This window comes from Schistocerca gregaria, chromosome 10 (genome assembly GCF_023897955.1).
Source record: "Schistocerca gregaria isolate iqSchGreg1 chromosome 10, iqSchGreg1.2, whole genome shotgun sequence".
Lineage (NCBI taxonomy): Eukaryota > Metazoa > Arthropoda > Insecta > Orthoptera > Acrididae > Schistocerca > Schistocerca gregaria.
In genome coordinates, this window is record NC_064929.1 from 86,145,540 (window position 1) to 86,172,481 (window position 26,942).

The window sequence follows — 26,942 nt, forward strand, 5'->3', positions numbered from 1 at the left end:
ATAAAATTCAGAATTGGCCTATTTTCCTGTACTATACTCTCATCTTCCATTTTTACATTTATCGAGTTTCACAGTCAGAACTAAGACTGCCACTACATTTTTCACTGCCTTATGTATATCTACTCAGGAGGATGTCGTTATCAGGAGAAAGAAAACTGGCGTTCTACGGATCGGAGCGTGGAATGTCAGATCCCTTAATCGGGCAGGTAGGTTAGAAAATTTAAAAAGGGAAATGGATAGGTTAAAGTTAGATATAGTGGGAATTAGTGAAGTTCGGTGGCAGGAGGAACAAGACTTCTGGTCAGGTGACTACAGGGTTATAAACACAAAATCAAATAGGGGTAATGCAGGAGTAGGTTTAATAATGAATAGGAAAATAGGAATGCGGGTAAGCTACTACAAACAGCATAGTGAACGCATTATTGTGGCCAAGATAGATACGAAGCCCACACCTACTACAGTAGTACAAGTTTATATGCCAACTAGCTCTGCAGATGATGAAGAAATTGAAGAAATGTACGATGAAATAAAAGAAATTATTCAGATAGTGAAGGGAGACGAAAATTTAATAGTCATGGGTGACTGGAATTCGAGTGTAGGAAAAGGGAGAGAAGGAAACATAGTAGGTGAATATGGATTGGGGCTAAGAAATGAAAGAGGAAGCCGCCTAGTAGAATTTTGCACAGAGCACAACTTAATCATAGCTAACACTTGGTTTAAGAATCACGAAAGAAGGTTGTATACGTGGAAGAACCCTGGAGATACTAAAAGGTATCAGATAGATTACATAATGGTAAGACAGAGATTTAGGAACCAGGTTTTAAGTTGTAAGACATTTCCAGGGGCAGATGTGGACTCTGACCACAATCTATTGGTTATGACCTGTAGATTAAAACTGAAGAAACTGCAAAAATGTGGGAAATTAAGGAGATGGGACCTGGATAAACTGAAAGAACCAGAGGTTGTACAGAGTTTCAGAGAGAGCATAAGGGAACAATTGACAGGAATAGGGGAAAGAAATACAGTAGAAGAAGAATGGGTAGCTCTGAGGGATGTAGTAGTGAAGGCAGCAGAGGATAAAGTAGGTACAAAGACGAGGGCTGCTAGAAATCCTTGGGTAACAGAAGAAATATTGAATTTAATTGATGAAAGGAGAAAATATAAAAATGCAGTAAATGAAGCAGGCAAAAAGGAATACAAACGTCTCAAAAATGAGATCGACAGGAAGTGCAAAATGGCTAAACAGGGATGGCTAGAGGACAAATGTAAGGATGTAGAAGCTTATCTCACTAGGGGTAAGATAGATATTGCCTACAGGAAAATTAAAGAGACCTTTGGAGAGAAGAGAACCACGTGTATGAATATCAAGAGCTCAGATGGCAGCCCAGTTCTAAGCAAAGAAGGGAAGGCAGAAAGGTGGAAGGAGTATATAGAAGGTTTATACAAGAGCGATGTACTTGAGGACAATATTATGGAAATAGAAGAGGATGTAGATGAAGACGAAATGGGAGATACGATACTGCGTGAAGAGTTTGACAGAGCACTGAAAGACCTGAGTCGAAACAAGGCCCCCGGAGTAGACAACATTCCATTAGAACTACTGACGGCCTTGGGAGAGCCAGTAATGACAAAACTCTACCAGCTGGTGAGCAAGATGTATGAGACAGGCGAAATACCCTCAGACTTCAAGAAGAATATAATAATTCCAATCCCAAAGAAAGCAGGTGCTGACAGATGTGAAAATTACCGAACTATCAGTTTAATAAGCCACGGCTGCAAAATACTAACGCGAATTCTTTACAGACGAATGGAAAAACTGATAGATGCAGACCTCGGGGAAGATCAGTTTGGATTCCGTAGAAATGTTGGAACACGTGAGGCAATACTGACTTTACGACTTATCTTAGAAGAAAGATTAAGAAAAGGCAAACCTACGTTTCTAGCATTTGTAGACTTAGAGAAAGCTTTTGACAATGTTGACTGGAATACTCTTTTTCAAATTCTAAAGGTGGCAGGGGTAAAATACAGGGAGCGAAAGGCTATTTATAATTTGTACAGAAACCAGATGGCAGTAATAAGAGTCGAGGGGCATGAAAGGGAAGCAGTGGTTGGGAAAGGAGTGAGACAGGGTTGTAGCCTCTCCCCGATGTTATTCAATCTGTATATTGAGCAAGCAGTAAAGGAAACAAAAGAAAAATTTGGAGTAGGTATTAAAATTCATGGAGACGAAGTAAAAACTTTGAGGTTCGCCGATGACATTGTAATTCTGTCAGAGACGGCAAAGGACTTGGAAGAGCAGTTGAACGGAATGGACAGTGTCTTGAAAGGAGGATATAAGATGAACATTAACAAAAGCAAAACGAGGATAATGGAATGTAGTCAAATTAAATCGGGTGATGCTGAGGGAATTAGATTAGGAAATGAGACACTTAAAGTAGTAAAGGAGTTTTGCTATTTAGGAAGTAAAATAACTGATGATGGTCGAAGTAGAGAGGATATAAAATGTAGACTGGCAATGGCAACGAAAGCGTTTCTGAAGAAGAGAAATTTGTTAACATCGAATATAGATTTATGTATCAGGAAGTCGTTTCTGAAAGTATTTGTTTGGAGTGTAGCCATGTATGGAAGTGAAACATGGACGATAACTAGTTTGGACAAGAAGAGAATAGAAGCTTTCGAAATGTGGTGCTACAGAAGAATACTGAAGATAAGGTGGATAGATCACGTAACTAATGAGGAGGTATTGAATAGGATTGGGGAGAAGAGAAGTTTGTGGCACAACTTGACTAGAAGAAGGGATCGGTTGGTAGGACATGTTTTGAGGCATCAAGGGATCACAAATTTAGCATTGGAGGGCAGCGTGGAGGGTAAAAATCGTAGAGGGAGACCGAGAGATGAGTACACTAAGCAGATTCAGAAGGATGTAGGTTGCAGTAGGTACTGGGAGATGAAGCAGCTTGCACAGGATAGAGTAGCATGGAGAGCTGCATCAAACCAGTCTCAGGACTGAAGACAACAACAACAACATGTATATCTCGGAAGCACGTCTTCGTACCTCACCAAGTATATTGCGAATGTTTAGTTGCTATGTGGTGTTTGTTTCAGTCTCCATTAGAGCACAAGAAAATCCCTGTGTTTTTTGTAAAAGAGTTGGGAAGTAAATGCTGGGATGGCTCCTCAAGCATGCCAGAGTCACACTTTCATCAAAAGTGTTCAGCTGAGCTTCTGCTTCTCGTAATGTTGGGCCTTTTAAACTTGTCGACATTCCTTCCTTCTTACGAAAAGGACACTGTGTCCATAAACATAGCTAAAAGTTCTGAAAAGTGGTCTGAAACTGTGTGTTCTCTTCAGGGACCCATGTGGAACATAAATGATCTGTTTGTTGCTCCTGGCAGCAGCAACTTTTATAATTGTGACAGTAGAAAAATTATATCTGTGAAAATACAATAAACTTTGTCTTCCCACTGCACAGATTTGACTGTGTCAAATGAAGAACCATCTGTGAGGCAAAACGAAAGCTTGTGCAGCCTACATGAAACTTCCAGCAAAGAGTTGTACAAACTATGCAGATGGGAATTATCTCAGCGTACCTAGTGCTCTCACATTCCCTTGGGGCTAAACATTTCCTAACTTATTTCCCATTGCTTCACCTTACCTTTTCCTTATCCAGCTTGTTTTCTGCGTTCTCTCACCTCTCTTCCATGCCCCCCGCACTTGGAGATTCTCCCTCTCTTCCTCCCTCTCCCCTTCTCCTCCATTCCTCAATCCCTGCCCCCCCCCCTCTCTCTCTCTCTCTCTCTCTCTCTCTCTCTCTCTCTCTCTCTCTCTCTCTCTCTCTCCTGTCCGTCCAACTTTTGTCTTTTGTTATACTGTTGCCGAGTTAGCGAAAGACCTGTCTCACACTACCCTGTAATGCCTACTTGCCTCCTGCATCCTCTAGCCCTTCACCACCTCCATGTATGTGTGCCTGCAATCATCGACGTGCGATAATCGCTCTCACCACTATGGGGGACATGTGCTTTTGGGTGTCCGTGTAGTTGGGAATATGTATAGTCTTACTAGAGAAAAAAGCAAGAGCTTAAAAGCTAGTATTAGCCGTTTTCTATTACACGTTTCTGTGTGCCGTGTGGCTGTCCTCAATAGGTAAATGTTTGCGTTTCTTGTATTTTATGTATTTTGACGTCTTAACTTTTATACACCAGCATTAGAAGCACGATATGAAGCCACATGAATATCCAAGCACATTAACATTCCATTTCACAGTTCAGGGAGGCAGGCACACTACAGATCGACGCCACGCGACAGATTGACGACGAGTGCCGGCGAGTCGGCCCACACAGAAGTAGTTTTTAGGCGATTTCCCCACATCCGACTGGGTAAATACTGTGCCAGTCCCACCTCAAATGCTTTGCAAATGTTTAGAAAATATTCTCTCTCCCGAAGGTGAGCTTTACTGTAGAAGAAGACATGTGGGGTACACAGATCCCATTCCGAGGGGGAGTGGTGGCAGCAGGAAGCGCATCTGGCTACTGACTGCCTCTAGTGTTGCCAGGACCCACGTCACAGTGACAGCTCTGTAGGGAGTTGGAAAAAGGCAGGCAAGAAGATGAAGAAGAGGAAGGAGGTTAGAAGTGTGATGTACTGTGCTGCATCATCAGCTGTAATGACAGTGATATTGGTAGGAGATTTTAAATCAAAGTATTTTGTGATAAAATTGGTGAGGAGTACCACAATCTTCTCGTGACAAATAGTTTATTCTACCAATAATATTGTAACTCAGAATGCAGATGTCAACTTGACAGCTGTAGCTCCTATTAATATTACAGTTCAATCTTCACGCGTCTTCCAAAGCCGACCCTACCACCGTTCGGTTTTGGCTCTTATTGCCAAGCTGAAACGCTATTCCGACCTGTGGCGACAATAAGCGGACAGAAAGCGACCACCCCTGCAGTTGCTTTCTCTTGTGAAGTTAGGTCTGTCATCATCCCAGTCTACCGTATCTTCCTTTGTCTTCGGCATTGGGCCAGTGTACCCAGATATGACAGTGGCCAACTATGTGTGTGTTGTTCTAGATCTGGAGGACAACTCTGTCTAGCTACCGGTAAAATGTGCCCGCTATAAACTAAAGGTAACGGATCAGTGTTAACGAGCAGACGTGCGCGGTGCCTCGTGGATGTACATGCGAACCGTGATGTCAGATCTGGGAGTTCAAATGGGGGTGGGAAATTGCCGCTCGCGCGGAATGGAGCGTTTTGGCAGTGCGATGGGTGAGTGCCGAACGGTTCACGGGAGGCTGTAGAACGCAATGAGACGGGTCACGTCGCACCGCCCGGACCACTCCCAGAGAAGGTCGACACCTCGTCCGAGTGGCGTTGCGGGGCAGATCTCCGTCCTCCTCGGCTCTGGTGCGACAGTGGAACACACCGTACAGTGTTGGGGATGACAGTCTGCTACCGTTCGTTACGGCACAGGTTACGTGCGCGTCGTCCACTTCTCCGTCTACTTTTCACGAATGTGTGGATACGTGCTAGACGGCAGTGGTGTACGGAATGACGTAACTGTGGTCGGGAATGGCATCGGATAGTGTTTTCAGACAAATCTCGGTTCTTGTTAAAAAATATATCAGCTCAACCACTTGTTTATAGTGTAAAACACTAAGATTGACGCGTTTCGGAAGTCAAGCTTCTATCATCAGAATAATAAAAAGTAAAAGAACCTGTTAAAACTCGCTAGAATGGAACATGCACCAGGCACAATAAAATTGATAATAAAATTAAAGCATCAATTTTATTGTGTCTGGTGCATGTTCCATTTTAGTGAGTTTTAACAGGTTCTTTTACTTTTTATTATTCTGATGATGGAAGCTTAACTTCTAAAAAGCGTCAGTCTTAGTGTTTTACACTATAAACAAGTGGTTGAGCCGATATATTTTTTAACATTGACATTCACGACCACGACCTCTCATCCAGTATGGATAAAATCAAAATCTAGGTTCTGTTTGATTGGCAGACGGGTGGAGTGGCATCACAGTGACTACACTCACACGACATACGGCACCGGCTCGAGGCCTTACGGTGTGGGGTGCTATTAGGTACAACTACAAATAGTGTGGGGTGCTGTTAGGTACAACTACAAATAGCAGTTGGCGCATGCTCGGGGCACTGTGACCGGTGCGACATACAGGAGTGTCTCCTCAGACCCGTAGCCATACCCTTTCTGCACAACACTGCCGATGCCAATTTTCAGCAAGACAATGCACGACAATGTGTTGTTGTGCAGACACGTGCCTTTCTGGTGTCACAGGTTGTCAGTCTTGTGCCCTGGCCCGTCAGATCACCAGACTTGTCACCAATCGAAAATGGGTGGGATTTGTCAACTGATAGAAAAAAGTTGGGAGTATAACAAAAGGGTGACAATGGTTTTTATAGACATAGAAAAGGCATATGACTCAATTAACAGTGAAAGACTCTGGGAAGAAATGAAGAAGGTAGAATAGAAGATGGTTACATTAATGTAATAAAGACAGTGTACAGAGGATGCAATTGTAGAATTAGAGCACCAGTGGGGAACTCTGAATGCTTCGAAATAAGACGAGGGCTTAAGCAAGGAAGTATTCTATCTCCTCCACTTTTTAATGTTGTGATGGAGGGAATGAACAGGGCAGTTAAAGATATAGTAAAAGAAAAAGACAAAAAGATGATTTTTGCAGATGATGTAGTAATATGGGGTGATAAAGAGGTAGATGTACAGTTACATCTTGATGCGTGGAAGGAAATAATGAAAAGGTATGGATTAAAAATAAATAAAGATAAGTGTGAAGTAACGGTATTTGGAAGAGAGAAAGGGATCAACGGAAATATTACGTTAAATGAAGAACCCCTCAAAGTGGTAGAAAGTTTCACTTATTTAGGAAGTGAAATACCTAGGGATGGAAGAATAACTAACGAAATTAATAGGAGGTTACAGAAGAGAGGAATTTCTACCAAACAATAAAACACCTGATTTGGAATATGGAAGTTTCATAAAAAGCAAAACTCCATATGTATAAGAATTATTACTTCCCAATTGTCACCTATGCTGGAGAAACATGGACAATGACAGAAAGGGACTGGAGCAGACTGCAAGCAGGGGAAATGAAATTTCTCAGAGCAGTTAAGGGAAAAACAAGAATGGACAGAGTAAGGAATGTAGAGATTGCAAAAGACCATAAACAAGAAAGTATGAGAGGAGAAATTGAAAAAAGAGATTAAGATGGTATGGGCATGTTAAAGGGATGCATGGGCAGAGACTCCCCAAAATTATGGAAGAACTAAAGATGGATGGGAAAAGACTTAGAGGGCGCCCAAGAACACGGTGGAAAATGGGAGTCAGAATATCTGTAGAAAGGAGAGATGTTACGTGGCAGCAAGTAGAGAAAGAAAAGTGGTGGGAGGACCGAGCCAAATGGAGAGGGCTTTTCAACACCCAGAACGGCAGTAGCTGGAGCGGAATTCAGATATAGAAAGACAGTGAAACTACAGGTGCAATGTTGTGACCCAATGCCGACCACCACAGATAAACTTTGGAACCAGGTGAATGCGTCGTAGATGGCTACACCACAGGACATCATTCGCACCTTATTTGTTTTGACTCGAGCAACTGAATTACATTCTCCGCCAGGGTTTCGGTTATGTCTCGTCGTGCCCTGAAATGAGAAATGTCCTGCCCGCTATCTTCCCACCCCTCGTACCGTGGTATTCTGCCGTCCACCGAACCTACACAATATACTCGTCCGTCCTTACACAAGCCCCAGTCCCCTACCCCATGGCTCATACCCCTGCAATAGACCTAGATGCAAGACCTGTCCCATACATCCTCCTACCACCACCTACTCCACCCTGGTCACTAACGTCACCAACCCCATCAAAGGCAGGGCTACCTGTGAAACCAGTCATGTGATTTACAAGCTAAGCTGCAGCCACTGTGCTACATTCTATGTAGGCACGACAACCAAGAAGCTGTCTGTCCGCATGAATGGCCAACGACAAACTGTGGCCGAGAAACGAGTGGACCACCCTGTAGCTGAACACGCTGCCAAACATGATAACCCTCATCTTAATGACCGCTTCACAGCCTGTGCCGTACGGATCCTAGCCACCGACACCGGCTTTTCTGAATTGTGCAGGTGGGAGCTTTCCCTGCAATACATCCTACGTTCCTGTAACCCTCCTGGCCTCAACCTCCATTAGTCACTGTCCTCACACATCCAGCCCCCTCCCTGTTCCCATTCCAGCACTACACAGCCGTCATTTCACTGCCACACCCAGTCTTTTAATTTCTTTTATTTTTATTTTTGTTTATCTCCTTTCCACTGCTTACCCCCCACCCCCCCCACCCCCCCACCCCCCCACCCTTTGCACCTTCTCTCCTGCCCTCCGTCTAAACTGCAACACTTCACTGTCTGACACTCCCATCATACTACCCCTCCCCGCCCCAGCCTCCTCCTTACCCACACCCAGTCGCCACTCCCATCATGCACTGGTGCTGCTGCTCGCAGTGTCGTTTCAGCTCTCTGAGACTGCAGATGTGTGTGTGCAAGTTGCGCTTGCACGCACGCACGTGTGTGTGTGTGTGTGTGTCCACTGCTGACAAAGGCCTTAATCTGCCTATCGTGGCTCAGCATCTCTGCTATATGGTGAGTAGCAGCTTTCCTTCTCTCGTATTGTTAATGTATGTGTCCTGTGAATATGAAACTCCTCTCTCTAGTGTTCGAGGTGTTATGTTTTGGATTACATGTTGTGTCTGATGTACGTTTAAATATAACCAAATGCCATTGTCAAATATAAAATTTCACCTCTATATTAAATTAGAACATGCCTAATCTTGTTTATTGTCAAACAGTACTTTCTCACTATTGTACAGGTAGTGCACTAGCCTCATGTACCCAATGCTTGTGCTAAGTAAAGCTACTGGCAAGAGAGGGCACTAGCAGTATATGCAAGAAGGGTGCGCGACAGTCACTCAAACTTTCATCACACTGAACTTGCTTCCGAGGTTAAAATTAAATCAAACAATGGAAAATTCAGGATGAAATGTAACAATATTATGAGAAGGAAAAATTGCTACTCACCATATAGCGGAGATGCTGAGTTGCAAATAGGCACAGCAAAAAGATACTCACACTTAAAGCTTTCAGCCAATGGCCTTTGTCGACAATAGACACACATAAGTGTGCACATGCATGCACGCGCGTACACACACACACACACACACACACACACACACACACACACACACACACAAGTTCAGTCTCAAGCAACTGAAACCACACTGTGCGTATGTGTGTTGTTGACGAAGGCCATTGGCTGAACGTTTTAAGTGTAAAAATCGTTATGTTGCGCCTATCTGCAACTCAGCATGTCCACTATACGGTGAGTACCAGCTTTCCTTGTCATAATAAAGGTTAAAATTAACATTATTACATTAAGATCAGATCATTTCTAGCTGTGTACATATTTAAAATTAACATCACAACAAATAGTAATTTACCATCTAAAGAAAGTCATTGTGGCAAAAGAAAATTACATAAAACTGAATAGTGTAAACAGAAACACTAAAAAAAGGAACCAGGGCAGGGAAATGGGGGGGGGGGGGGGGGGGTTGGGGAGAGATAGCGGTTGGGAAAGAGAGAAAATAGTAAAACATAACTCTCATATTAAACACACATAAAAATTGTGCACATCAAAGTTCTACAAATATATGTTGCATCATAACAGAGAAGAAACCCAAGTAGCACTAGCATTAACAGGTTAGTAAAATGACATCTTATAGTAATATGGAAGATCGGGCCGTGTGTCTGGTACTTAAATAAAAATTTCTATTTTTGAATTGTTCTTGTTCATTTAAAATGTATGCATCTTTGTGAGTAAAATGTTTAAAAATCTCTAATTCTTCTAGCAAGTCAAACCTGTAACCTTTACTTTCTTAATTCAAAAGTTCTAAGTCTTCTAGTCTCTATATCGAGCAAGGTGGTTCTGTGGTTAGCACACTGGACTCACATTCGAGAGGACAACAATTCAAACCTGTGTCCAGCTATCCTGATGTAGGTTCTTCATGACTTCCATAAATTGCTTCAGCAAAATGCTGCAATGGTTCATTTGGAAGGGCACAGCCAATTTCATCCTCATCCTTCCCTAATCTCATTGTCAGTGGGCTGTTAATCTCGTACTCGTCTTCCTCCTTGTCCTCTAATCTCCGTGGTGTGTGTTAGAGAAGAAGCAGGTATCCAGAAAAAGAATGAAATTTTACATATTTTCCCCAACATTTACGTTACAGATGCTCTTCGTATCTTACTTTTAAACAGTTTCCCTGTCTGTCTAATGTAAAAGCTAGGGCAGTCATTGCCTGTAACTTTATAAACACCTGCATCTGAGATATGAAATTCTTGTATTCCGATAGAAATGTTTAATTTGTGTGTTAGACTATTGCTTACAGAGAAAGCAACTTTGCAGCGATATTCCCTACTTATCAGTCTACTATCTTGTGCGAAACGTTTCGTAGGAAAGGTATAGCAATGAACTTACTACAGTCACTTCCTGTCTTCAAGTTGCTGTTGCTCAAAGATGAACACTTAACAATTGTTTTTTTCTTGTCAATATGACCAATCAACCTAAGGTCACATCCATTGTTAATTGCAATGGTTTTAGTTACAAATATTTCATTTTGAAAACAATGTGGTTCTAAAGGAATGCACACTATGTGATGTGTGCATTAAAAGTAAGTAAATATAACTGAGCTTAGCAAAAAATCTGTACTGTTGACTTTATTACAGACAGTACTTAATTACCATTATGTTCTGTTCAGTGGGAAACTGTATGAATAACCATTCAGTTTAACTATGGAATGTCTGTTAGCTGGAATATTAGCAGATATTTTTGTAAATGCATTAGAAGATTTTTTCTACAGTAGTTCCATTTTAAAGAGTATTATTTCTCTCTACTCCCGTAGAAAAGCATTGTTCCCAAAAAGCATTGATCTGTAATTAAATCATTTCACAAATGCTGGATTTTAGGAAATTATATGTAGTGAAGTGTTACATAGAACAGACAAGGAGACTTTTGAAAAGCATCTTTTAAGTAAATGTGGGGGAAATGGGTAAAATTTTGTTTCTCCCCTTTAAACCCCCCCCCTCCCTGCCCTGATTCTTTTACTATTGTTTCTGTTCGCACTATTCAATTTTATGTAATTTGCTTTTACCACAGTGACTTTATTTAGATGCTCACTTACTATTTGTTGTGATGTTATTAGCTAAATAATCTCATAATTTAAATTTTAACCTTTGAAGCAACTTCAGCATGATAAAGTTTCAGTGACTGTCGTACACCCTCCTTGCACGTAATGCTGGTGCCTACTCTTGTGAGTAGCTCTCCTTAGCACAAGCGTTGTGTATGTGATGCTAGTGTGTCATCTGTACTTTGGTGAGGCAGTGCCATATGACAATAACCGGGGTACGCGTGTTTTAATTTAATACAGAGATAAAAATTTGTATCTGATGACGCTCTTCACTTGTATGTATAATTCAGTAAGTCTGAATATGTACGTGTATTTGTAATGAGATATGATTGTATTTTCACTGTTAACTTGCTCGGATGTCCTTATTTTCATTCTGGAGATGATGTTTTTGTAAATGTTGAAACCGAGGTAAAGGGGTTTTAATAAACCCTCCAATTTGCAACTGATTGGTTGTTTTACTATTTCTAGTAGAATATTTCATTCAGAGGTTGCTGCTCCAGCCGTGTACAAAATTTTAAACCTTTGAAATAGGGCCGTGTGCCACTCAGTGTATCTTCTAAATTGAAGTTTTTCAATTCTTTGCATTTGATTTCTGCATTTTGTCGTATAAAATTAACTTTCAGGGTACTTTTTATTGACATTCCCATCGAATATAAGTCCAACCGTACCTGCTTTCCAAATGTTTAAAGCACCAGGTCATCTCCACATTCTGTGGAGACATGTAATTGAAGGGTTTACAATGTTTCAGGTGTACCAGTATGAAATGGCGTTAAGATACAAATGTGTCGATAGGGAACATTTGTTGTGAACGAGCCCTAATTTTTGTTTTTGTTTGGGTAGTATGACATCTGTCAGGGATATTTAGTGTACATCAAGTTATGGAACATACATCATCATATGTTTTCATTGTGTTAACAATGTCGAATTTTGTACCAGAAAGTGATGATTTGCGGAAAGCATTAATTTTTTGTTTTCATTTGAAAAAAAGTGCTACAGAGCCACATCGAATGCTTGTTGTGGCATATGGTGATCATGCTCTAAAAGAAGCAACATGCAAAAGATAGTTTCAATGGTTCAGAAATAATGATTTTGATGTAAGAAATGAAGAACGTGGAAGACCATCAAGAAAAGTTCGAAGATGCCGAATTGCAAGCAATATTCGATGAAGATGATACTTTGAGTTAGAAGCATATGGAAGCAATGCTAAATGTTGCACAACAAACAATTTCTGACCGATTGAAAGCTATGGGAAAGATCCAGAAGTGTGGAAAATGGGTGCCACATGAATTGAATGAAAGACAGATGGAAAACTGAATAACCTTTTGTCAAATTTTGCTTCAAAGACATGAAAGAAAATCAGTTTTGCATCAGATTGTTACTGGCGATGAAAAATGGATATATTTTAAGAATCCTAAACAGGAAAAATCGATCGAAAGCAAAACCAGATTGATTCGGCAAGAAGACAATGCTCTGTGTTTGGTGGGATCAGAAAGGTGTGGTGTATCACGAGCTTCTAAAATGCGGTGAAACTGTGAATACTAATCGCTACAGACAACAAATGGTCAATTTGAACTATGTATTGATCGAAAAAAGACCAGAATGGGCCAGAAGACATGGCAAAGTATGTTTTTTACACGACAATGCACCAGCATCCAAAGCAAAACTAGTTCAGCATTCAATCAAAACACTTGGCTGGGAGCTGCTACCCCACCCGCTGTATTCACCAGACTTGGCCCCTTCCGACTACCATTTGTTTTCATCAATAGGACACGCATTGGCTGAGGAACACTTCGATTCCTACGAAGTAGTCAAAAATTGGGTGTCTGATTGGTTTTCTTCAAAAGACGAACATTTCTATTGGTGTGGTGTCCACAAATTACCCGAAAGGTGATCAAAATGTATAGAAAGCAAGGGTCAGTACTTTGAATAAAATGTTTTTACTTTTCAATTCAAAATTAGTGTTTCATTTTCACAAAAAAACAATCATTTCATACCGGTCCATCTGGTACTCAAATATAAATAAAACCTCGAGTAGTGTACCGATCTCACTCCAGTCGACAGTAAACGTTTTGGCCTAAATATGTATTAATGATTATAGAGTGTCTGATATGTTCCTCACACAATAGAAGAAATAACTGAGAACTGCAACTGTTCTGTGTACAGATTCCCATGCTGAAAATTATTATTGTCTGCACTACAAATACTCCCAATTCTCGACACCTCGTACTCGTTTTACAGTTTGATGCCAAAGATGCTCTGAAAATACTCATCTGCTGCGGCTGCCTCGGCGACCGGAGTGATGACGCCAACGAAATTGTGGAGTGCGACGGTTGCGGCGTGACTGTTCACGAAGGTAATTTTTAATCACTTCTTACCCATTCCACAATATGAGTGTAGCTTACAAAATTTTATTTATGTTTAAGTGCAACAAATTGCTGCAGATAGATTGTATTCTCAGATTGGTGAAGGGCTGAGGTAGAAAAAACGAATATTTAAATTTTCTGTAGCTTTGTCACATATACTTTGATAACACTTCTACATCTTAGAAGTCACCGAGCGAGGTGGCGCAGTGGTTAGCACACTGGACTCGCATTCGGGAGGACGACGGTTCAATCCCGTCTCCGGCCATCCTGATTTAGGTTTTCCGTGATTTCCCTAAATCGTTTCAGGCAAATGCCGCGATGGTTCCTTTGAAAGGGCATGGCCGATTTCTTTCCCTAACCCGAGCTTGCACTACGTCTATAATGACCACATTGTCGATTGGATGTTAAACACTAGCCACCATCACCATCTTAGAAGTTGAAATCTGACATGAGTTTATTATGTGTCTGACCATGTCTAACATGAAACAGTAGTAAAGCCAGGCATATTGAGAATGACAAGATCCAGACAGATTCTAATACGGTAGAACAAATGTAAATATTAATTGTATTCTCCACATCTGTCGTAATTAGTTAGTCGTCGTGACTGGTTTTTCGACGTCAAATTGTTTTTCAGATTTTAATTCCTAGCTTATTACATTGTAATCTATGCAAGGTCTGTAAATTCAAAATAAAACTTGCGCGATTATTATTTATGCTATTTGTATTATTGTTGTAGTGGTTAATTAAAAACGAGAAGAAAAGAATATATTGAAAACGTGGGGAAGAAATGGTGAATAAAGAAGATGGTTTTAAAATCGTAAATGACTGTGAAAACGGGAAAGAATGAAATGCAAACCGGACTTCGTATTACAGAAAAGTTATCAGATTCGGAAAAGCTGTTGTTGGGGTGGTCCTTGTGGCGTTTCTGAGCAAAAGTCAAACCAATTTCCACTACAAAAATTATTTGAAAGAGAACAGAGAATAACGAAATGTGATTAACAGGGGGAAATGGCGTAGATAAGAGTTCATTCTTTACCACGTTAACATGTCTTCTTTCGTGCGGCGTTCAGGTCTTGTTCTCCATAAATCTTTTACTTCATTTCTGCGTGAAAAGCCATAGCTGCCCCGAAATCTTGCAATAAATTTCATTGTCCAGAAATTGCTAATGTATACAAATTAAAACCATCTTGATATTGAATGCAATGTATTTTATGTTGCTGCTTCCATCCTCCAAATTTCATACAAACTTCCACAATATGTCTGCACATCAATAAGTTTTTTTCGTCTTAATCCGACCAAGACTAGCTAATAAGTAAGTTAAGCTTCCGCTCTCAAGAGACGAGAGCGGATACAAAACAAAAAGAGTTATAATTTGTGTACCTTCATTTTCTTATATATTTTCTCTGCTGTTGAGTGCTCATACAGCTGAGGCGGTATAATTTATATCTGAGGGAACGAGTGTAGAGCGCGAAATTCAAAGTCCTGCCAAATTGTCACTCTTCCAGTTTCTCCAGCAGATCACTCATGTCTGCCACCGTACCGCATCTCATACATCTACGTCTACAGTTAGACTTCGCAAGCCACCCAACGGTGTGTGGCAGAGGGCACTTTACATGCCACTGTCATTACGTACCTTTCCTGTTCCAGTCAAGTACATTTCCCGGGAAGAAGACTGCCGGAAAGCCTCCGTGCGGTCTCGAATCTCTCTAATTTTACATTACTGATCTCCTCGGGAGGTATAAGTAGGGGGAAGCAATATATTCGATACCTCATCAAGAAACGCACCCTTTTGAAACCTGGACAGCATTTACACCGCGATGCAGAGCGCCTCTCTTGCAGAGTCTGCCACTCGAGTTTGCTAAACATCTCCGTAACGCTATCACGCTTACCAAATAATCCTGTGACGAAACGCGCCGCTCTTCTATGGATCTTCTCCATCTCCTCCCTCAACCTGATCCGGTACGGATCCCACACTGATGAGCATTACTCAAGTATAGGTCGAACGAGTGTTTTGTAAGCCACCTCCATTGTTGATGGACTACATTCCACAGTATTGTCCTGAGCCAGCTGCTTTACACGTAGGGACTGCAACGGCCGGGAACCGCGCCATGGAGGTGTCGTAGTTTGTTCGGGAATCGATCCGCAATCCTCCGTGCACGTTCCGGGTACCAAGTGCCACTGTCGGACACCGATGTGGCTGGGATCTGAAACGGAGTAGGTAGCTGTGCGAGTCTTCCACTGTCCTACAGTGGGGCCGTCACTGGAGGCCTCCGTTTCCATCGCCACAATCTGACGGCGGCCAGTGCAGGAGTCCGAGCTGTGGTCGCCCGGTGTCTTGAGTTACGTGCCGTCCTAATTGCCGAAATGACCAAACTGAGATGATTATCTGTGTCTTCTTGTGCATCGTCCAGTGTCCTGAGCCGAGGCAGTGCTCTGTCACTGGAGATTTATCTGGTTCATCTGGGCCTCCATTCCAAAGGTTGCAAGCCACCTGACGGTGTGTGGTGGAGGGTACCTTGAGTACCTCTATCGGTTCTCCCTTCTATTCTAGTCTCGTATTGTTCGTGAAAAGAAGAATTGTCGGTATGCCTCTGAGTGGGCTCTAATGTCTCTGATTTTATCTCTGTCATCTCCGTAATGCTTTTGTGATTACTAAATGATCCTGTAACGAAGCGCGCTGCTCTCCGTTGGATCTTCTCTATCTCTTCTATCAACCCTATCTGGTACGGATCCCACACTGCTAGGCAGTATTCAAGCTGTGGGCGAACAAGCGTACTGTAACCTACTTCCTTTGTTTACGGATTGCATTTCCTTAGGATTCTTCCAATGAATCTCAATCTGGCATCTGCTTTACCAATGATCAACTTTATATGATCATTCCATTTTAAATCAGTCCTAATGTGTACTCCCAGATAATTTATGGAATTGACTGCTTCCAGTTGCTGACCTGCTATATTGTAGCTAAATGATACGGGATCTTTCTTTCTATGTATTGGCAGCACATTACAGTTGTATACATTTAGATTCAATTGTCATTCCCTGCACCGTGCGTCAATTCGCTACAGATCCTCCTGGATTTCAGTAGAATTTTCCATTGTTACAACCTCTACCTCTGACAAACGCCTTGTTGGCTGAAAGTTCATCTTCTGACAGTTTTTTTGTCATTCGTACCTGTGACTCAGCATCTCTGCTAAATGGTGAGTAGCAACTATCCTTTTCATAATATTGTTATATTACATCCTGGATTTTCCATTGTCGAGTTTTATCACATTAGTCGTGTACCTCCCTTTAGGTGGGGCTCAACAAAATATTTTCGTATTTGGAGGAGCAAGTTCGAGGTTGAAATATCGTGAAAAGATCTTCTCAAAATGAAAAATCTCTTTATTTTAATGCTTTCCATTCTGACTCTGTCTTCTATTTTGCAATAATACGAAACATGCTGCCTACCTTCTATGTAGAAAGAATCCGATACTGTGCGGCAGCAGGTGGACAAGCGTAATACAGGCAGTCTTTGTACTAGGATTGTTGCACCTTCCAAGTATTCTGCCAGGTGGTTCTAGTTTAAAGATTAGAATAGTACTTCTTCCGTAGATCATGAATACGACACTTTGAGGGCGGGGGGGGGGGGGGGGGGGTTGGGGAAATTATCCACTTACTACATCCAAAAATTCATCTAATGAGTAAAAGGAGTTGCCATTAAGAAATTCTTTTAAATGCTATATGGCTATCTGTCAGACATTTGATGCTATTAGGTAAGTGAACAAAGACTTTAGTGGCACCATAATTTACCCCTTTCTGAGCCAAAGTTAGATTTAACCTTGAGTAGTGAAGATCATCCTTTCTCCTAGTGTTGTAGCCATGTACACTGCTATTACTTTGGAATTTGTTTGGATCATTAATAACAAATTTCATAACTGAATGTGTGTGTGTGTGTGTGTGTGTGTGTGTGTGTGTGTGTGTGTGTGTATATATATATATATATATATATATATATATATATATATATATATATATATATAGTAAGGCTACAGTGAAGATCTCTAGCTCTTTAAATAAGTGTCTGCAGGATGATCTTAGATGAGCTCCAGCAATTATTCTGATTACACGCCTTTGTGCAATGAACACACTTTTACTCTATGATGAGTTACCCCAGAATATGATGCCATACGAAAACAGAGAATGAAAATACGCATGGTATGCTAATTTCTTCAGATGTACATCGCCAAAATTTGCAATGACCCTAATAGCATAAGTAGCTGAACTCAAATGTTCAGCAGATCTTCAGTGTGTTTTTTTCCAGTTCAACCCCTCGTCAATGCATATACATAGAAATTTTGAATATTCTGCCTTAGCTACCGATTCCTGATCAAAGTCTATATTTATTAATGGTGTCATTCCATTTACTGTGTGGAACTGTATGTACTGTGTTTTGTCAAAGTTTAATGAGAGCCCTTTTGCAGAGAACCATGTAATGGTTTTTTGAAAAACATCGTTTACCATTTCACCAGTTAATTCTTGTCTGTTGGGTGTGATCGCTATACTTGTATCATCGGTAAAAAGTACCAGCTTTGCATCTTCGTGAATATAGAATGGCAAGTCATTAATATATTTTAAGAACAGCAGAGGACCCAAGACCGAACCTTGTGGAACCCCATTCTTGATAGGTCCCCAGTTTGAGAAATCACCAGCTTTTTGCATATTATGTGAACTGCTTATTTCAGCTTTCTGCACTCTTCCAGTTAGGTATAATTTAAACCATATGAGCATTGTCCCATTCATACCACAGTACTTGAGCTTATCTAGAAATATTCCATGATTTACACAGTCAAAAAAAGCCTTTGAGAGATCACAAAAAATCCCAACAAGTGACTTCCAGTTACTCAGTGCATTTAATATTTAATTAGTGAAAGTATATATAGCGTTTTCCGTTGAGAAACCTTTCTAGAAACCAAACTGACATTTTGTTAAATCTTTATTTTTACGAAGATGTGAAGCTACTCTCCAATACATTCCTTTTTCAAGAATTTTGGATAAGGCAGTCAGAGGAGAGATTGGGCGGTAGTTGTTAACATCAGACGTAATCCCTTTTTTATGCAGTGGTTTAACAATGGCTTACTTCATTCTATCTGGGAAAATACCCTGCTTCAGTGAGCTATTACATATGTGGCTAAGAATCCCACTTATCTCTTGCGAACAAACTTTTATTATCGTGCTGGAAATGCCATCAATTCCATGTGAGCTTTTATTCTTGAGAGAGTTTATTATCTTCCTAATTTCGGAAGGAGAGGTAGGTGGAATTTCAATTATATCAAATGGTGTGGGTAAGGCCTCTTCCATTAATTGCCTTGCTTCGTCTAATGAACATTTAGATCCTATTTTCTCCACAGCATTTAAAAAATGATTATTCAAAACGTTTTCGACTTCCAGCTTGTTGTTTGTCAAGTTTCCATTTGCTTTTATGGTAATGCCATGATCCTGTACTCTTGATTGCCCTGTCTCTCTCGTAATAATATTCCAAATTGATTTGATTTTGGTATCAGAGGTATTAATCTCAGACATGATGCACATGTTTCTTCACTTTTTAATAACCTTTCTTAATGTAGCACAGTAGTTTTTATAATATTTGGCTGTTTTTGGATCATTCCTCTTTCTTATTGTTAGATAAGTTCCCTTTTGTGGTTACAAGATATTTTTATTCCTCTAGTAAGCCAAGGTTTTTTGCATGGTTTCTTATAATTAGATTTAATTACTTTCTTCGGGAAACAGTTTTCAAGTGTGTCATGAAATAAGTTATATTTTAAATTAGCATCAGGTTCCTTGTACACCTCATCCCAGTCTAATTGCTGAAGATTTTCTCAGAAATTTCTAACTGTTGAGTTATTAACTGAATGCACAACTTTGGAGGGTAGTTTTGAATTACTGAATGGAGCTATGTCATATACTGTAACTAGCTGAGCACCATGAGGCCATTCTCAACAGGACAAGAATTTATGTTTTTAAACTTATCTTGGTTTATAAAAGTGTTATCTATCAATTTGCTGCTGTCCTTCACTACCCGAGTAGGAACATTAATGACAGATGTCAAATGAAAGAAGCGAGCATGACTTCGAGGTCATTCTTCCTATTACCCACTTTCAGTGAGTCGACATTGAAGTCCCCACAAATAATAATTTGCTTTCCCCTATCTGACAGATAGCACAACATGGCATCCAAGTTTTCCAGGAATAAATGAAAGTTTCCTAAAGGGGACCTGTATACTTTTTTAATTATAAAAGAGCCCTCCTTCAGTTTAAGTTGACAGGCACATGCTTCTATATGTTGCTCTGGACAAAACATTTTTGTATCTAAGCTTTTTACCCAGTGATAACTTTTGACATATATGGCAACTCCCCCTCCCACCTTATTCTCTCTACTCATATGTGGAGCTAGTTTATAACCACTGATATTTACCTTTTCCATATCAGACACCATGTTATGCTCAGACAGGCATAGTATATCTATTACATTATCAGATTCAATGTCATCTAAACAAATCAGGAGCTCATCTTCAATCCCAGAATATTTTGGTGAAAAATGGTAACATTATTTTTTACTTTACTTTTGTGAGAATCTACTTTTTTCTTTAATCCACCAATATTTTGGTTAAATATGATAACATTATTATTTATTTTCCTGTGGAGAGAATTTTGTGAGTTTTGGACTTCTTTAGCACCTGCCTGCCTGAACTTCTCATTGGAGATTGATATTAGTCTAAAAAAGAGGTACATCCATGAGTACTATTGTCTCCCCCCCCCCCCCCCCCCCCCCCTTTATGGATTTCGCTAACAACCCTGCCAGTTTACCCTTCCCTTTCCTATTGAGGTGTAGGCCATGCCATGTGAAATCCCCACTATCAGTAGCCACGACAGCAACCAATCCAACATCTGACAGAGTGGCCTCCCTACGCAACTGATCCAACTCCATATTTACCTTCCTGACAGAACGATTCAACTGGGGCTGATCATGCCGCACGAAAGCAGGCACCAGCCCAACATAGGTATGGGTTGTTGCAGAGGCTATTTTCACCAGGTCACACTCAATACTGTAGCCCTGATCCCTATCAATACTGTTTCTCAATCCACCCACTATTATCACATAATCCTGCTTTGAGAAACCCTTGCACAGGGAACCTGTATCCTCTACCACCTGTCTAAGACATGCACTTGGCTTGAAAAAGTTTGTGACCTGGTACATGTCACCTAATTTTTCCTGCAAAATCTGCCCCACACCTCTTCCATGGCTGCTACCTAGCAACAGAAATTTCCTCTTACTTTCTACTTTTTTTGAAACAGTTGGTTTCCTAGTGAGATTCTGTTGCATCTTAACTACATCTACTTCTACAGGAGCCTCTTCCCTACTTAACTGTGCTAGCAAGGCAATTCTATTGGTTGTGCCAATTGGTAAACTGTCAGACACTGTCATCTTTCTGTGGCCTCAGTTCCCAGCTACCACTTCCCACTGCTGTTTACCCTCCTCCCCCCTTAACCTCTTCAGTTCCTCCCTCGCTCTGTCCTAATCAGCCTGAATGGCTCTAATTTTCTCCTATCTCTTGAGCAAACCCAGCAAAAGAATGGAAGAGTCTCGTTTGCTTCCCCAACTCCCACACCACTACGATTTCCCCAATGAAACCACATGCCACAACAACTGCACAAAACCCCTGAACTAACTTTCCTACTGCAGCTCACACACTTAGTATCCATGGTAGTTTAGAAATTAGTTAAGAGATTTACTAAGTGATAACGATAATAAATTAAATACAGATCATTTATACAGATTAAGAAATGCAGAGGTTTTATAACATTTGACACAGTACTGAAGATATTACTCCCATTCCTCTAGATGACTTCCCGTTGATTACTAGAAACTGTGATCTTTGACAGGAGATCACAAATCCATTCGCACAGCCGATATTGGCGTCGAAAGATGCGGCAGTGTCACGGGCAGCCAAAAGGTGTATTTCTTGTTACATCCATTCAAGATTTTGCTGATATTTGGAGAACTGTCACCAAAAACAGCAAGAACACTGCAATAGTGGGTGCCTCAGTTTTTTTTATTTTGTTCCCTCATCCGGACTCCCTTTAGCTGGAAACAGCGACGCATTTGTTTTTGCGGTTCACAGTTCTGCCAGAAAGCTGTCCCCAGATATCGTAGCTCACCCGCTACGCTGTCAGGATCAGGATCACTCAGTGTAAGGGAGTGTGTGACGGAGCACGACACCGCGCACGACAGCGACTGCTCGAATATAAATGTGCCTGCGGTCGACTAGTTCGTGCGCTAGTGACGGACTGTTGCCTGAGGGGAAATACTGCGGAGTTTACACAATGCAATTCAAAGAGCCGTAGATTCAAACACGGTCATCGCGACTGTGGTAACTCTCCTCGTGTTGCAGGTTGCTACGGAGTGTCGGATGCGGCGAGCGTCTCTAGTACAGTGTCCTCCTGCTCGACGGAGCCATGGTTCTGCGAGGCGTGCCGCGCTGGCGTCGTCGACCCCATCTGCGAGCTGTGCCCCAACTCAGGTCAGTGGCTAAGTATTGTGAATCTCTATAAGTTCTGTTTCTACAAACAACAATGACATATTTTACAGTCACCTTATGACATACTAAATTCTGAAAAGTAGGCGAGTGTGTGTGCTGTATACGATTGTGCTGTGAAGCACATTGTGTAAAATTCTGCAGGGGTCAGCCTGATATCGCATTAAAATGGAGGTGACGCGCAAGTGAGCTGATCGTGAAGCTCGGTTCGGTGCATTCTGCCTTCAGAAATTTCGCCCACTGTGCCGACCCGAAGATGAGTGTGTCAGTTTATCTCTCCCTGTTGTCTTGTGGCATTATCTTTTAGACAGAGCACCTAAAGTAAATAAAGTGTCTGTTTATCAGACGCGAGGAGCAGGAATATTGTATAAAGTAGATAATCGCACGCCTCATGGAAGCATTTTTAAGGATCTCAAATTTCTTTCACTCATTTCCCAGTACATTTACCCCTTAATTTTTTTTTTTTTACTATGATAAAGAAGTGCAATATACTCGGTCGTGACATGAGAGACAGAAATAATTTTGCTGTGGGCTTTACCACGTTGTCCGGAGTTTAGAATGGGCCTACGTACTGTGGTAGTAAGATAATCAATATGCTCCCATCTAACACAGAGAAAGAAATTGGGAATCACTACGAAGTAAAGGCGTACCTCTTTCACGACTCTTTCTACAAATTACCCAAATATCTGTTAGCTACGTGGCAGATAGCAGTGTTTATTGTAAAGTTGTATAATGCCTATGAATTGGACTATGTTTGTAGTGGTAAAAAGTATTTCATTTAAAAATAAGTTTGTAATAAAGTAAATATTAAGCTACTAATAACAGATGAACAGTAACTATGTAGTAGAATGGAGGAGGCAGCAGTTGATCTACACCTACATCATACTCTACGAGCCACCCAGTAATTTGTGCTAGAGGTACTTTTGGCACCACTAACAAATCCTCCCCCATATAGCCCCGCCCCCCAATTCATTTCCTCTCACGAATGGCATGCCACAAGAATGATTGTTGATAAACCTCTGTTGTTGTTGTTGTTGTTGTTGTTGTTGTTGTTGTTGTCTTCAGTCCTGAGACTGGTTTGATGTAGCTCTCCATGCTACTCTGTCCTGTGCTTGCTTCTTCTTCTCCCAGTACCTACTGCGACCTACATCTTTCTGAATCTGCTTAGTGTATTCATCTCTTGGTCTCCCTCTACGATTTTTACCCTCCACACTGCCCTCCAATGCTAAATTTGTGATCCCTTGATGTCTCAGAACATGTCCTACTAACCGGTCTCTTCTTCTCGTCAAGTTGTACCACAAACTTCTCTTCTCCCCAATTCTATTCAATACCTCCTCATTAGTTATGTGATCTACCCATCTAATCTTCAGCATTCTTCTGTAGCACCACATTTTGAAAGCTTCTATTCTCTTCTTGTTCAAACTAGTTATCGTCCATGTTTCACTTTGATACATGGCTACACTCCATACAAATACTTTCAGAAATGACTTCCTGATACATAACTCTATACTTGATGTTAACAAATTTCTTTTCTTCAGAAACGCTTTCCTTGCCATTGCCAGTCTACATTTTATACCCCCTCTACTTCGACCATCATTAGTTATTTTGCTCCCCAAATACCAAAACTCCTTTACTACTTCAAGTGTCTCATTTCCTAATCTAATTCCCTCAGCATCACCCGATTTAATTTGACTACATTCCATTAGCCTCGTTTTGCTTTTGTTGATGTTCATCTTATATCCTCCTTTCAAGACACTGTCCATTCCGTTCAACTGCTCTTCCAGGTCCTTTGCTGTCTCTGACAGAATTACAATGTCATCGGCGAACCTCAAAGTTTTTACTTCTTGTTCATGAATTTTAATACCTACTCCGAATTTTTTTTTTTTTTTTTTTCTTTTTTTCTTTTTTTTTTTTTTTTTTCCCCTTTCCTTTACTGCTTGCTCAATATACAGATTGAATAACATCGGGGAGAGGCTACAACCCTGTCTCACTGCTTTCCCAACCACTGCTTCCCTTTCATGCCCCTCGACTCTTATGACTGCCATCTGGTTTCTGTACAAATTGTAAATAGCCTTTCGCTCTCTGTACTTTACCCCTGCCACCATCAGAATTTGAAAGAGAGTATTCCAGTCAACATGGTCAAAAGCTTTCTCCAAGTCTACAAATGCTAGAAATGTAGGTTTCCCTTTTCTTAATCTTTCTTCTAAGATAAGTCGTAAGGTCAATATTGCCTCACGTGTTCCTACATTTTTACGGAACCCAAACTGATCCTCCCCGAGGTCCGAACCTACCAGTTTTTCCATTCGTCTGCAAAGAATTCGTGTTAGTATTTTGCAGCTGTGACTTATTAAACTGATAGTTCGATAATTTTCACATCTGTCTGCACCTGCTTTCTTTGGGATTGGAATTACAGCTGTGACTTATTAAACTGGTAGTTCGGTAATAAGCTTCTATATCCATACATTTGTCCTCTAGCCACCCTTGCTTAGCCATTTTGCTCTTCCTGTCGATCTAATTTTTGAGATGTTTGTATTCCTTTTTGCCTCCTTCATTTACTGCATTTTTATATTTTCTCCTTTATCAATAAAATTCAATATTTCTTCTGTTACCCAAGGATTTCTAGCAGCCCTCGTCTTTTTACCTACTCTATCCTCTGCTGCCTTCACTACTTCATCCCTCAGAGCTACCCATTCTTCTTCTACTGTGTTTCTTTCCCCCATTCCTGTCAATTGTTCCCTTATGCTCTCCTTGAAACTCTGTACAACCTCTGGTTCTTTCAACTTGTCCAGATCCCATGTCCTTAAATTCCCACTTTTTGCAGTTTCTTCAATTTTAATCTACAGGTCATAACCAATAGATTGTGGTCAGGGTCCACATCTGCCCCTGGAAATGTTCTACAATTTAACACCTGATTCCTAAATCTCTGTCTCACCATTATATAATCTATCTGATACCTTTTAGTATCTCCAGGATTCTTCCATGTATACAACCTTCTTTTATGATTCTTGAACCAAGTGTTAGCTATGATTAAGTTATGCTCTGTGCAAAATTCTACCAGACCGCTTCCTCTTTCATTTCTTAGCCCCAATCCATATTCACCCACTATGTTTCCTTCTCTCCCTTCTCCTACTGACGAATTCCAGTCACCCATGACTATTAAATTTTCATCTCCCTTCACTACCTGAGTAATTTCTTTTATCTCATCATACATTTCATCAATTTCTTCATCATCTGCAGAGCTAGTTGGCATATAAACTTGTACTATTGTAGTAGGCATGGGCTTTGTGTCTATCTTGGCCACAATAATGCGTTCACTATGCTGTTTGCAGTAGCTTACCCGCACTCCTATTTTTTTAATTCATTATTAAACCTACTCCTGCAGTACCCCTATTTGATTTTGTATTTATAACCCTGTATTCACCTGACCAAAAGTATTGTTCCTCCTGCCACGAACTTCACTAATTCCCACTATATCTAACTTTAACCTATCCATTTCCCTTTTTAAATTTTCTAACCTACCTGCCCGATTAAGGGATCTGACATTCCACACTCCGATCCGTAGAATGCCAGTTTTCTTTCTCCTGATAACGACGTCCTCCTGAGTAGTCCCCGCCCAGAGATCCGAATGGGGGACTATTTTACCTCCGGAATATTTTACTCAAGAGGACGCCATCATCATTTAATCATACAGTAAAGCTGCATGTCCTCGGGAAAAATTACGGCTGTAGTTTCCCCTTGTTTTCAGCCGTTCGCAGTACCAGCACAGCAAGGCCGTTTTGGTTAATGTTGCAAGGCCAGATCAGTCAATCATCCAGACTGTTGCCCCTGCACCTACTGAAAAGGCTGTTGCCCCTCTTCAGGAACCACACGTTTGTCTGGCCTCTCAACAGATACCCCTCCGTTGTGGTTGCGCCTACGGTACGGCTATCTGTATTGCTGAGGCAAGCAATCCTCCCCACCAACGGCAAGGTCCATGGTTCATGGGGGTGGGGGGTAAATACCTCTGTATTGGCTCTAAATTATCGAATTTTCTCATTGTTGTCATTTCGGAAACCACTCTCACAAAATTGCAATAGTAAACTTGTGTGTGATGCGCAAAGCCTCTCGTGTATCATTTGTACCATCTGACACTGGAGTTTGTCGTGCAGTCGTGCGACACTCTCATGCCAACTAAACGATCCTGTGACGAGAAGCACTGCTCTTTGTTAGATCTTCTCTATCTCTTTTATCAATCCTACTCGGTAAGGGTCTCAGATTATAAACAAGAATCTATCGGGATAGGGCTTTCTAAATCACTTCTTGATGTATTGCATTTCCTTAAGATTCTTCCTATGTATCTCAGTTTGGCATCTGCTTTTCATGCTGTTTGTTTCGTGTGGTCAGTCCAGTTAAAGCCTCTTTGGATAGTTATTCGGAGATGTTTTACAGTAGACACACACTCTCCAGCAATTTTTCATCAATAGTGTAGTTGTACAGTAGTGGATTTATTTGTCTATGATTGCTCAATATGTTACATTTAGCTTAGTTTTTGGAGACAATACACCTTGACCAAAACACAATCTTCTTCTTTTTATTCCATTTCTACTCCTGCCTCCCACCCCACACCCCCTGACATGTTTCACTGAAATTTCAATACCGTCAGTGAGTTTTTTTTCTGTCTTCCATACAACACAAAAAATACCTTATATTACTGGTACACACACAAATTTGAGTTTTTAGAGACAGTATTTACATAG

General features: G+C 40.9%; 1 protein-coding gene across 2 annotated transcripts in view; it reads left to right on the forward strand.

The window, feature by feature from the left end:
- The window catches only part of LOC126293700 (PHD finger protein 14), a 180,708-nt gene that overhangs the window by 34,100 nt on the left and 119,666 nt on the right, over positions 1–26,942 (forward strand). For both annotated transcript variants that reach the window (XM_049987005.1, XM_049987006.1), the window contains exons 4-5: positions 13,510–13,624; positions 22,063–22,191. In XM_049987005.1, the coding sequence (XP_049842962.1) occupies positions 13,510–13,624; positions 22,063–22,191 (244 nt within the window). The remainder of the gene's footprint in view (positions 1–13,509; positions 13,625–22,062; positions 22,192–26,942) is intronic.